Source organism: Aythya ferina (assembly GCF_964211825.1).
Source record: "Aythya ferina genome assembly, chromosome: 20".
Classification (NCBI taxonomy): Eukaryota; Metazoa; Chordata; class Aves; order Anseriformes; family Anatidae; genus Aythya; species Aythya ferina.
In genome coordinates, this window is record NC_140318.1 from 6,365,229 (window position 1) to 6,378,254 (window position 13,026).

Below are 13,026 nucleotides of genomic sequence, written 5' to 3' on the forward strand. Positions count from 1 at the left end.
GTCAGGCGGCTTCGCCTGGCAGCCTCCTGGTTTTGCCACATCACCGTGCTGGAGGGTTTTGTCGGGTTTTGTTGTGTGGGTTCTTGGTCATTTATTTTTTTTATAAGGGGTGATGACGGAATCAGAAACACACCAGGAACCCCGCAGTAGTGCCTGCTGCCGGTTTGCTGCTTGCTCTGAAGCGTCAGGGTGGTTTGTTGTTATGTCCGGACACGGAGAGGAAGATTTTCATCCCGGATGGGAGATAAAGCCACGGCACAAACACGGGGATCCACCTCCGGGCCTGCAATAGCCTCGTCCTCCGGCATCCGGCCCACATCTGTCCGGCTGCTGGCGCTGACAGCAGCACCGCTGGCGCAGGCAGCTCCTCGGGGAGAGAGGAGGAGGTTGGGGGGCACAAAGGGGGCTGAACCCCACCGTGCATCCCCTGCTGTGTCCCCCAGACCCAAAGGGGGCTTCAGCAGGGCCAGAGCCCTGAGGTGTGGGGCTGGGAGGATGCTGTGAGGGCTGCCCCATGCTTTCTGCCTGCTCCCTCCCCCCGCTGCAACCGAGACATTAAAAATCAGAGCCCCCCCTTCATTTTCTCAGCCACAGCCGCGTTCCCCTCCCCGCTGCACCCGGGTCTGAGGGGGGGGCTCCCCGCGGTGTCACCGTGAGCCCAGAACCTCCTTTTCCCGGTTGGGGGCAAAATACGACTCTGGTGGGACTCGAACCCACAACCTTTGAATGACTCCCGTCACGCCGCGCTAGAAGTCCAATGCGCTATCCATTGCGCCACAGAGCCGTCGGACTGCCCCGCCGCCCTCGCCGCCTTTTCCCTTCCCTCCCTACCCCCTCCCCTTCCCCCCCCACCTCCCCCCGCAGCCCCCGGTCCCGTTCCCGGTCCCGATCCCGATCCCATTTTCCCGGAGCAGCCCCCGGGGGCAGCGCCAGCCCCGTAACCGCGGCGGGGACCGCGGGGAGGGCGGTGCCGGGCGGGACTACAACTCCCGGCGGGCCCCACGGGCCGTGCCGCAGCGGCGGGCGGGCCCCGCTCCCGGCCCCGCTCCGGCTCCCGGTGGCGGTGCAGGTGGCCGGGCCGCACCGGAGAGCGCCGCAGCCCGGTAAGAGCCGGGCCCCCCCTTCCCCTCTTCCTTCCCTTACGGTGTCCCCGGTGCAGCTCCGGGTACGGGTATGGGAACGGGAGGCTCGCCCCGCCCCGCCGGTGTCCCCCCCCTCCGGGGGGCTGGAGGGGGCTTGGGGTCGTTTTGGGGAGAAATCGGTCGTTTTGGGCAGCCGGGAGGGCGCTGCCGGTAGCGAGGGGGGGGGAAATGGGGAGAACGGGGAGCGGGGAGGGCGGGGAGGAGGTGAGGGGCCGGGCGGGGACTGCGGCAGCGAGGGGCTGGGGAGGGAGGGGGGGGTCCCGGTGACCCCATCCCGGAGCACCGGGGGGACCGGGGGGGGATCGGGGGGGACCGGAGGGGACGGGGGGGGGGGTCCCGGGGAGCCTCCGGGCCTCTGCGGTTGTTTGGGGTTGGGGCTGGGCCCCGGGGGGGTCGGTCCTCAGCCCGGCCCCCCCAGCCGGGGCACCGGGGAGGAGCTGCTGCTGCCCACGGTCACGGCCTCCGTGCCCCTCCGCTGGGCTGAACCGGCCCTTTTTCAACCCAAAATTGTTGGTGAAGGCCGGCTGCTCGTGGAGGAGGGGGGTGGTGGTCAGCGGGGTCCCTCACGGAGCTGTGGCCCCCCCGGAGGTGCCACCCACCCTGGGCATTGCCCACGGGGAGCTCCAGCCCCGTGTGGGGTTTTGGCAGGGCTGGGGGAAGCTGCAGAGCCTGGGGTCCCGCTGCCTGCCCCCACCCCACGGCAGCAGAGCCCTTTCCCCAGCTCTCCTCGGCTTTCCATGCCCGGGTGACAAATCCCAGCGTTTTCCATCACGCCACCCTCCTGCGGAGCTACAGACAGCTCCAAATTTCCGTGTGCTGGCTCAGCTGGACAGGAGCTGAACCCATAAGGACCCCCCAGCCCTGCCGTGTCCCCCTCCCGGCTTCAGGCACGGGGGCACCGTGTGCTCGGCGTGCAGGAGAGATGAGAGCGGTGGATAAGAGGCGCCTGCCTGGGCCTGCCTCGCCTTCACGTGGGCGCTGCAATGCCGTGCAGCCCACGCAGTGTGCCCCCCGCCTGGATTTCCCTGCCCCGTGGAGCTGAGGGCTCAGGTCTTTGGCCGAGGCGCAGGGGGTTGGTGGTGATCCGGGAATGTCCCCGTTAAACTGAGCAGAGAGGTTCCTGGGGGGGGAAATACAGTGGGTGCTGCCCTGCTAAAGGGCTGAGGGACTGCGGTGTGGGGCCTTGAGCATGGGGGATGTTTGTTGGGAGATCTTGGATGTGAGCGGGGATGTTTGGGCTGGGTTCTGCGTGCTGGGGGCCATCCTCACAGCTGGGAGCAGCACCCTGGGCTCTGCTACATCCCAACCCGCTGCTGCTGGGCTGCAGGCAGGCAGTGTGACGTGCCAGGGCACGGTGACCGTGTGGCACGGCCTCAGCTCCTCCATCTCGTGTTGTCTGTCCCGTGTGGGGCAGCCCTGGGGTTGTAGCGTGGCTCCCAGCTCCGTGCGCTGTGGCAGAGCCACCCGCGGCTGCCAGCTTTGGAGCAGCGCATTCATTTTCAAGAGGGAAAGGGAAATTACACGAAGGTTTCCTTCCTCTGTGGCCCATGCTCCGTGCCAGGAAGGACCCGTTTTATCTTGCAGCCCTTGGGGTCGTGCCACTGTCTCTTTCCTCTGCCTGACACCGCTACCTGAAAAGAGCCTCTGCTAAACTGTGATCGCTGCCGGGTCCTGGAGCTGCGTGGGGGGGGTGTTTGGGATGGGGACAGAGGAGCTGCTTGCTGGGGGGGCAGGAACAGCAGTGACAGCCCACGGGGCATGGGGACGGGGTCCCTGTGTGTCTGGAGGCAGGGGCAGCCCTTCTGCTTCTGCCCCGTGCCCGGCCTCATGGCCCCCCGGCCTCTCGGCTGCGTCTCCAACAGCGCCAGGCCAGGAAGCTGCCCGCTGACAGCAGAGTTTACAAACACGAGCAGAGCTTAAAGGACGGAGTTTCCTGTTCCTGCCCGAGCTGTGCTGGGGAGCTGGTGAAGCTGAGCTCTCCGGCACTCACGGCGGCTGTCCTGGAGCCAGGCGTATTGGGGAATTGATGCTGTGGGGACAGTGGGGTTGCGGGGAGGGATTTGGAGCTGGGCTGGGGTGAGAGCTGAGCTCACCCTGCCTGGCTTTGCCTTGGTGCCTTCTAAAATCTATACGGAGCCTGCTGCACAACAACACTTCCAAATCCATGCAGTGACGTTATCCTGCATCTAATGCTGCTGGGATGGGTCTGTGTCCCTGGCTGGGGCTCCCCACTAGGAACAGCCAGGCTTTTGGCGAGCACTAAGCAGAGCTGTGCTGTGCCAGGGGCTTACCTGGCGCCCGTGGCCAGGCTCTGGTAACGTTACACCTGCAGGAGATCTGGCCTGCTGCGTTACATCCTCGCTGCGAGGAGCAGCAGTGATGCTGGGGGGGCTTTGGGGCTGCTAATGCAGCCCCTGCCCGTGGGTTTGCCGTCTCCGGGGTGCGTGGGTCGATCTCTGTGGTTTCTCTCTCCCTGCAGGCCACGATGCTGCGTCTGGCGGCCTTCGCAGCGCTGCTGCTCTTCTTCAGGGTCAGCCTGGAGCTGTCCTGGGCCCAGGCCATCCCCGCGCTCTTCGTCTTCTACCTGGGATCCGGGGGATGGGACTTCTTCCTCATATTCATCAAGACAGTACGAAGGGATGTCACGTAGGTGTCCTGGCTGGGGCAGCCCAGCTGTTTTGTACTGGGGTGTGTGAGCGCAGCCCCCGGCTCCCTGCACAGCTCTGGCTTTCTGCTGGCACCCAGCCCGCAGATCTCCCTGGCACTTCCTTAGATTCCCTCTGCCGCGCCCGGATGGCTCCAAACTCTCGGTCAAAGTTTTCCCGGGAAAGATAGATTTCAGCTGAGCTCTGAAATCTAGTGGCTGACCTTGTCCTTGTACTTCATTCTGTCCCTAAAACTGCTGGCACGGCACTAAGAGCCTGGGCAGGGTCGGCTGGTACCAGGCAGTGCCAGGTCCTGGCAAAAATGTGGCTGGTGGAGAGTGGTGGCACCTCTTGGAGAGCCCCCGAGGCTCCAGGGTGCCCCTTTAAGGGGGACATCCCTGCCTGCAGCCTTCCACAGCACCTCTGTCCTTGGCCTCCTGGCTTTTGCAGAGGGCTTCTGCCTATGGCCACGCTGTTTTGGGGAAGCATCCAGAGCTGCTGCTGGCCTAGAGTAAGGCCTTGAGCAGCGCTGGGCTCCTGCAGCTCCATGCAAGGCCTCTGTGCTCTGCCAGCTTTGTAGGAAGTCTTTCTGCAGGGCTCACTGAGCAGCTTCCCTCCTGCTCCCCTTCTTTTTGGCAGCACGGGGCTGGTCCTGCTGCGGGTGAAGTGGCAGGTGTGGAGGCACGTGAAGGAGAAGAACACGATCGCCAAGATCTTCCAGCAAACCGCCAGCAAGTACCCGGAGAAGACGGCGCTGATCTTCCAAGGCACCGGCGAGAGCTGGACTTTCCGGCAGCTGGATGAGTACTCCAACCAAGTGGCCAATTTCTTCTACGGCCAAGGTTTCCGCTCGGGTGACGTGGTGGCTCTGTTCATGGAGTCCCGCAATCAGTACGTGGGGCTGTGGCTCGGCTTGGCCAAGATCGGGGTGGAGACGGCCCTGGTGAATTCCAACCTGCGCATGGAGGCCTTGCTGCACTGCATCACCATCTCCAGCTCCAAGGCGGTGATTTTTGGGGTGGAGATGATGGAAGGTGAGGGGTCTGTGGGTTTAGTGTTCATTTCCTGCGGGAAATACAGCACGGTCTCTTCCAAATTCCAGCAGCTGAGTTATCAAGGAATCGGTGTCCGTCCCTCCCCTCCCACCTCGGTCCCTTTGGCCATGGGCAGGTCCCGTGCACCACCCGGCTCCCAGTCAGGCCCATGTGGGTGTGAGGATCCTGCCTCGTGCTCCGGGTGCCCCTCGGGTCCTTTCCCTGCGTGGAGCCCTGGGTTGGGCCGGGCCAGGCCTGCCATGCTGTGAGGGACGAGCCTCCCCCCTTGCTCTCTGTGGCTGGTAGCCACATCCCCGCAGCGCCTCGGCTCCAGCTCCTCGTGTTTCAGCCCACACCCCCGAGGCTGCGGTGTCAACAGACCTCTTGGCACCCAGGAGGTTTTGGCTAGGGAGAGGCGGAGAACAGGATCTTCAAGTCTCTGAAGGAGCCTGGGCTGCGGCCCCGGCATCTGTTAAACATGAGAACAACATCTGCCTGGGAGGGCTCTCGGGCCTTTTGGGACTTAGCAGCACCCTCGTTGTGCTCAGCAACCTGGGGCACTGCCTTCCTGAGACCGTCTGCGGGGGCTGGGTGTCTCGGTGCTGTACTCACCACCTCGATTCTCTTTCTCCACCTCTCTCCCTGACTTTCTCAGCTATGCAGGAAGTCCAGGCCTCCCTGGAGAAGTCCATCCATCTCTACTGGTCAGGGGAAGGAAGCCCTGAGGCTGCACTTTCTGGTGCAAAGCACCTGGACCCCCTCTTGCAGATGGCCCAGCGGCACCAGCCAACCCCCCCCGACAAGGGCTTCCTCGGTACGTGGTCAGCTCTGGGGAGCCAGGTTCAGGGTGGTGTTTTTACGAGTTTCTGGTGTTTTCAGCTGGTTACAACACCAGCAAGAATGTCCCCTCAGGATGCTGAGGGCAGGCATCTGCAGCAGGGCCTGGGGTACTTGCACAGGGTCTTACTGCAGTGCCTGAAGCCCAGCTGTGTGTGGAGCAGTGTCACGTTGTGCCCTCAGTGTGTCCAGCAGGCCTGATCCTGCCAGGGGTGAACCCAGCACGCTCTTGGTGCTGTCACATAATCAAATTTTGGCTCAACTGGCATGAGCAGAGTGCACAATTTGACTTGTCCCCTCCTCCTGCTTCAGCCAGCTGCTAGACTGGTTGCAGTGGTACCGGGTACCTGACCCTGTGTCCTCATTGCTCCCCAGATAAACTCTTCTACATCTACACCTCCGGCACCACGGGGATGCCCAAGGCTGCCATCGTGGTGAACTGCAGGTGAGGCAGCGGGCAGGGGCTGTGGGGAGGGTGGGAGCCGAGCTCTGCCCTGCTGGCACCAAGCCCCTGGCCCTGCTGCTGAGGTGCCCCTCGGTTCTCCCACCCCAGGTATTTCCGCATGTCCAGCCTGGTTTTCTACGGTTTTCGGATGAGGCCCGATGACGTGATGTACGACTGCCTCCCGCTGTACCACGCTGCAGGTAACGCGTGCCCCCTGCAGCCCTGCTTGTCTGGACTCCCCTTCCCCTCTGCCAAGCCCAGGGCTCAGGCTGGGGGCTGGGGCAGCCCCGATCTCTGCCTCAAAGAGGAGCTGGCTGCTGCTGGCGGCGTCTGACGCGAGGCTTTTCTCTTTATCTGAGAGCAAGGAATCGATCCCGCTGACCTTTGGAGTGGGCGAGTGTGTGTGTGTGGGTGGGCAGCTCTCCCAGCTCTTAGCCTGGCTTTGGAATAGCTGCATTGTGTCGCTGCCCCACGTGAGAAGTCACGAGGAAGCAGAAGCAGTGCCCACCTCACTCGCTGAGATGTAGGATAGCTGGGCACAAAGCGCTGCCCCCAGTGTCACTGTCGTGCTGCCCCCTGCCTCCTCCCCAGCACCCAGGGTCACTTTTTGGCCAGATGAACGCCCGCCTGCTGTGGGCCAGCACGTGGCGTGCGCCTTGCCCTGCCTGGGTGGGAGCTGTGTGGGGACTGAGGGCTTCCCTGGCTGCCTCTCCGCAGGGAACATCGTGGGGATCGGGCAGTGCTTGCTGCAGGGCATGACCATCGTCATCCGCAAGAAGTTCTCGGCCTCGCACTTCTGGGAGGACTGCGTGAAGTACAACTGCACGGTGAGGCCACGAGGCAGGGGGCTGGGTGGGACTGGGGACAGGAGCCTGGGGATCCGTGTCAAGCCGGGGCGAGCCCGGCTGCTGCGAGGGGAGCCCTGGACTAGTCCTGCCTGTCTGTCCTGAGCTGCATCCTTCCCCCCTCTAGTTACCACTCCACGTTTCCAAGTCCTTCAGGTACTCCAGCGTTAGCCAGAAGGTTTTGGATAGGTTTTATAGGGATGGGCGGGCAGGGGACAAGCCAGCAAGACTCCTGGATTTAGCACAACCTCTTTAGGGGACTCCACGCATGTCGTTCCGTTCCTACCTGCCCTGAGGAGCCCCTGTGTACCCCAAGGTCTGGTGCAGGGTCCTGATGTGTCCTTCCCCTCTGTCTGCCCCCCTAGATCGTGCAGTACATTGGGGAGATCTGCCGCTACCTGCTGAACCAGCCCTACCAGGAGGTGGAGCGGCAGCACCGGGTGCGCATGGCGCTGGGCAACGGGCTGCGGGCTTCCATCTGGCAGGAGTTCATGGCCCGCTTCGGCATCGCCCAGGTGGCCGAGTTCTACGGGGCCACCGAGTGCAACTGCAGCCTGGGAAACTTCGACAACAACGTAAGTATGGCCCTGCCACCTTCCCCCTGCCCCAGAGCGTGCAAACCTGGCAGGGTTTGAAACCCAGCAGGGCTGTTTGGTTCTGGTTTGGGACGCGTCAACATCTGCCTGCAGGGTTTTGGCTGTGTTTGTGTGGTGCCAGCTCCCTGGTGTGCTGGATGTATGTGTTCTGCGGGCTTGGGGCAGGAGAGACGTCCCTGCTACCCGTAGTGCTGAGTGCCTTCTGTCCTAGGTTGGGTCCTGCGGCTTCAACAGCAGGATCCTGCCGGGGGTGTACCCCATCGGCCTGGTGAAAGTGGACGAGGACACCATGGAGCTGATCCGGGGGCCTGATGGTGTCTGCATCCGCTGCCAGCCAGGTAAGGGCAACCACAGGGATGTGTCTCCTCAGCCCCGTGTGAATCTTTCGTGGTGTAATTCATGATAATTTAGCTAGGATCGAGTCCTTGCTTGGTTAAACTGCACCGATCCCATTAAACCTCCTGTTTTTTCTTGGCCGTGGGTGGTCGCTTCCCTGATTCACCCCTTCTCTCTGCAGGGGAGCCGGGGCAGCTGGTGGGCCGCATTGTCAAGAGCAACCCCTTGCAGCACTTCGATGGCTACCTGAACCAGTCAGCCACCAACAAGAAAATCGCCAGGGACGTGTTTACAAAAGGAGACGCTGCCTATCTCACAGGTGAGGCGAGCGGGGCCCTTGTGTCTGCCAAGAACAGAGTGAGAGTTTGCTCAAAGAAGCTGTGGAGGCCCCATTCCTGGAGGTGTTTGAGGCCATGTTGGAGAGGGCTTTGAGCAACCTGGTCTAGTGGGAGGTTTCCCTGCCCATGGCAGGGGGGTTGGAACGGGATGATCTTTAAGATCCCTTCCAACCCAAACTATTTTATGGCTCTGAGTATTTGGGTGGGCCTGGGGACTGTCCCAGCATAGTGGCACTACCCTGAGATGCTCTGGGGAAACACCTAGCCCCTCTGACACCTCTTTTTTCCCCCCCCACTTCCTCTCTATTTTAGGGGATGTCCTGGTGATGGATAAATATGGCTACATGTACTTTCGGGACCGCACTGGAGACACATTCCGCTGGAAGGGGGAGAACGTCTCCACTACGGAGGTGGAGGGGACCCTGAGCCGCATCCTCAATCTGACAGACGTTGTTGTTTATGGGGTGGAGATCCCAGGTAACTTACAGGGGAGAGGACAATCAGTGGAGGCACGCAGGCCTGTGGTAATTAAATATGTGAGGGTGTCCTGCTTGTCCAGATTGATGCCTCCTTTTGCAAGAGGCTGGACTGAGGCTCCTTGGAAGAAGCCACTGGGGATGTGACTATCAGGAACCAGAGGGTTCCCTCCCTCAGGCTGAGGTTTGGCCTGGTTCTGGCTGCTTTGGAAGGGACCCCGTGTCCTTCCTGGACAGGCTACACATGCCTCCTCCGGGAGGAGGTGACCATGGCCGCGGGGTGTCGCTGGCAGCCTTAGCTGCAGGGTGGTGACACAGCAGGACGTGTCAGCGCCTCGGTACCGAGCAGGGCCTGTGCCAGAGCCCTCGCTGATGTGGGGCAGACAGAAGTGACACCGCAGGGACGGTGCGCTCAGGCACTCACCCTTCTTTTGTGCCTCTCAGGTATTGAAGGGAAGGCAGGAATGGCAGCCATCGCCGACCCAGACAACTCCTGTGATTTGGAGACCTTTGCCAGCGAGCTGAAGAAGGCCCTGCCGCTGTACGCGCGGCCCGTCTTCCTCCGGGTCCTGCACGAAGTCTCCAAGACAAGTGAGCTGCAGCGTGTGCTCTCTACAGGGCACGCAGCTGGGGGAGCACACGGGGGGGGCACGGTGTTCTCTGCAGGGTGCTGGGTCAGCACTGGGATGGAGCACACCTGCTCCAGGGAGTCCTTCGCCTCACCAGCTCCTCTGCTGGTTTGGGGGCTTAGGGGAGTGTGAGGATGAGGCTGGGGGTGGCAGCTGGCACTGGGGTGCCTCGGGGGGGTGGCTGCTGCTGAGACTGCCACAAAGCTGTCCACCCTGCGGTGTGCTGTGAGGCTTGGCAGCAAGGCACGGTGCAGCCTGGCGGGAGTGTGGAACCCTACAACCCCTCGCTCCCTCTTCTTTTCCCCGTGACAGGCACCTACAAATTCCAGAAGATGGAGCTGCGTAAGCAGGGCTTTGACCCCTCGCTCGTGAAGGACAAGTTGTACTTCCTGGACTGCAGGCAAGGCCGCTACCTGCCCCTGGACCAGGAGGCGTTCAGCAGGATCCAGTCGGGACAGCAGAAGCTGTAACCAGTGGGGCTCCAGCAAGGCACCTCCCCAGATCCTGCTGGGGGAGAGAGGGCAGGGCAGGCACTGGGGGGGGGGGGGAAAAAAGGTTCAAGGAGCGGTATAAAGGCACGCTAGAGATTTTATTTAACGAGTTTTACAGATAAGGGGTTGGGGGAATGCAGGGGGGACTGAGGGGAGGGGGATGGTTACATACCAAAGCATAGACTCATTATGGCTTTATTTTCTACTTGGTACAGCGGTGGCGGTCCTGTGCCATGGGAGGGGCAGGGCCCCGGCCAGTCGAGGAGGAGTGGGGTGTCCTTGCCATTCCATTTTGCTTTTCCTGTCTTTCCCTCCCTTTCCCTGCCTGCAGCAACCCTTCCTTGTGAAGGCCGTGAAGGGACCAGTGCTGGGCTCTTTCCCCACTCCTCCACCACGCAGCCAGCTCCTCCTTGGCGCAGGGCCCCAACTGCCAGAGGGAAGCTGGGTGCCAGGCGCATCCCCTACCCTGCGTGGCCCGCTGGTGTCGTGTTTTTGCTGTGAATCAGGGGAGCAGGGTAGTGCTGGGCTCAGGAGAGGGAAAGGGATGTGTTTCCACCATGCCTTGCTCTCTTCTGGGGACGACATTTCTATTTTTCACAATCACACGCACATTATATTATATACATATATAGATATATATTATACATGCTGACTTTGTTTTTTTTCCAATCTTAATTTATTGTCTGTACTTTTGAATGTGTCCCGGGTTTGTGCAGTAGAGGGAGGGGCATCCCAGACCTGTCCTCTCTTGGAGAGCCCTTTTCTCTCGCAGGGAGGTGAGACGCTCGTCTGGGACTGATCCTCCTCTTCCAGCTTGGGCGCAGCCGTGTATGTCCTTGTGGCCTTGCTCCATGGTGAAGGACATGAGCGACCCCTGCTATCTTGTGGACACTTCTCTGGGTCTCTTACTTCCACCTTTCATGGATGCAGCTTTGTTTTGTGCACCTTCTTCCTTGCAGAAAGCAGGTGGACAAGTGGGAATGAAGGGTCTGGTTTGCCTTTGCTTTGACATACTCAGCACTTTGGGATCACAGAACAACTCAAGGGGCTTTCCTGCTGCGATGCCTGTGCCGCGAACACAGGAGGCAACTTGCCTAGAGAGGAGAAAGTTCTCCAGAAGGTTGTCTCTGTGACAGCCTGACTTCGTGTGCTCTGCATCCCTTCCTCCAGGAGCTCTCCCCATTTCCACTGCAGGAGACAGGCCTCTGAACTGAAATGTCCATGTTAAACACCTGACTTGTGCTATGTGAATTCCTTGTGTTGTGTCTGATGTGATGCAGCCTCAGCAGCAATGTCTGATTCCAGTACTCGGAGACCATGCAGAAATGTCCATTCCTGAGAAAACTTGGGGTTGGGGTTAATTCTTTTTTTTTTTTTTTTTTTTTTTTTTTTTTTTTTTACGGTTTGTTTTTATGCTTTCAGCAGGATTACTCCTCAAAATGACATCTGCCTCTTGCAAGGGCAGGGTGTGTCTGCTCTTCTAGCTGTGTTTCCACACCAACGTACCTGCCTGCCCCAGTCTGTCCTGTCCTCACAATTAAATGCGAGTATGGGCTATGCTCGAGTGTCCTACCTCTTGCTTGTGCAGTCCTGCAGTGTGTGGGAGCAGGGGACTGCTGGTTTGGGAAGCGGGAGCTGTCACCCCACCATGCGACCTCCCTGTGCAGGCTTGAGCTCATTTCAGGGCAGGGGGCATCAAGCCCTTTGCTGCTGGGTTCAGTGTCTGTGTGAAAACCTTGGTGAGACCCTCCCCAGGTCCCTTCATCTGCTCCTCCTCTTTCCCAGACCTGTTCCCAGTATGTCCTGGACCAGTCCTCCTCCTCTACCTTGGCATGTTTGGCTCCTCTTTCTATCTCATGCTGTGTTTCCACTCCCTGCTTGTTCTTCTCCCCACATTTGCCATGCTTCATCCCCTTCCATAGCTTAATCTTCCTTCCAGACCTTCTCCATCCAGCCCTGGGGAGGGGTAATATTTAGGAGGCTGCTGGTGGCTGCTGTGGGGGACAGCAACACAGCACTGCCTGTCAGCTCTGCAGGTGCTCAGGTCCCACTTTTGGACCCTGTTCCTCTCTCAGCCTGCCGGTGGAGGGCAGGCTGGGCACAGCAAACATCTCACATCGCGGGGGGGCCTCTTTAGGCTGGGTCTCAGCCCCCAGGGAGGTGGTGGGTTGGGGCTGGGGGTGAGTTATCTATGCTGGGGCCCAGGCAGCTTCTGCCTGGCCTGGGGAGGAAGCTTTGGATGCAGATGGCTGCGTTAGGTCTGGGCCTAATGGGCATCCACAGCACCCCGGGCTCTGCCTGGAGGAAACTGCAGCTGCAGCAGGGCTACCCTGAGCCCCAGACCACTGCTGAACAACAGCCTGCTCTGAGGAGCCCGCTGCTACAGAGATCAAATGAGAGGCTGACCTCCCTCAAGGCAGGCTTGGGGGCTGTTGGCTGGAAATGCATGGTTTGAAGTGGTACGGGAAGAGGTGGGAGCACTTTTTCTCCTTTCCTGGAAGAAACAGCCATGCTGCTGTGCGTGCAAAGCTGCTCTCGGAAGAGGCAGGAAGAGGGACTGGGAGGAAGGTGCAGTCCCTGTTTCTGAGAGAAAGTTACAGGTGAAAACAAATAAGCAAACTTCAGTCAGGAGCACTGCATGTCCAACACACATAAATACAAATACCACTGGAAGCTTATGGAAGTATGGCAATTATTTATTTGCAAGTAAGACCAGTTTGTATTGTCCCAAGGGCTGGGACCTGGCTGGAGCAGAGAGAAAAAAGGAAGCATAGGTATGAGTGGCACTGAAGCTGCCAGACCAGGAACGTGCATGCTCTGCTGAGCCCTGGATCTGTGCTGGGACAAAATGCCTCCAGCAGAGAGGTGTTTGGTAGGGAGCAACCCATGCCTAATCTGATTCTATTTCTCTTATAAATAAAAAGATTTTTATTTACCTTTTTTCTTTAAGGAAAAAGCTAATTGAATCCTCTTTTCAGTGATTACAGAAACCTTGTAAGACTTATCTCTCTCCTTTGATCAATAAGCTGGAGTCTGGCTCAACAGCTGCATATAGATAAAAGTACTATACATAAAGTATGAGGTATTATTCTTTTTTAATTAAAAAAATTAAAAAGCTGTTTGCATGAGGTTAGGAAAACATTAAAATCCCTTCCTGGGTTATTATTAGCCTATTAATTTAAGCAAAGCCGAAGAGCTTTACAAACTAAACG

General features: G+C 59.7%; 1 protein-coding gene across 1 annotated transcript; it reads left to right on the forward strand.

Moving 5' to 3' along the window:
• The first annotated feature begins 959 nt into the window (after positions 1-959).
• Positions 960-11,371, forward strand: SLC27A4 (solute carrier family 27 member 4). The gene is made up of 13 exons (XM_084494330.1): positions 960-1,103; positions 3,622-3,788; positions 4,427-4,821; positions 5,477-5,635; positions 6,034-6,103; positions 6,212-6,303; positions 6,821-6,930; positions 7,314-7,523; positions 7,756-7,882; positions 8,062-8,199; positions 8,531-8,695; positions 9,139-9,285; positions 9,636-11,371. The coding sequence occupies exons 2-13, from the start codon at positions 3,628-3,630 to the stop codon at positions 9,791-9,793; spliced, it is 1,932 nt and encodes a 643-aa protein (XP_084350456.1). The 5' UTR covers positions 960-1,103; positions 3,622-3,627; the 3' UTR covers positions 9,794-11,371.
• Positions 11,372-13,026: the final 1,655 nt, after the last annotated feature.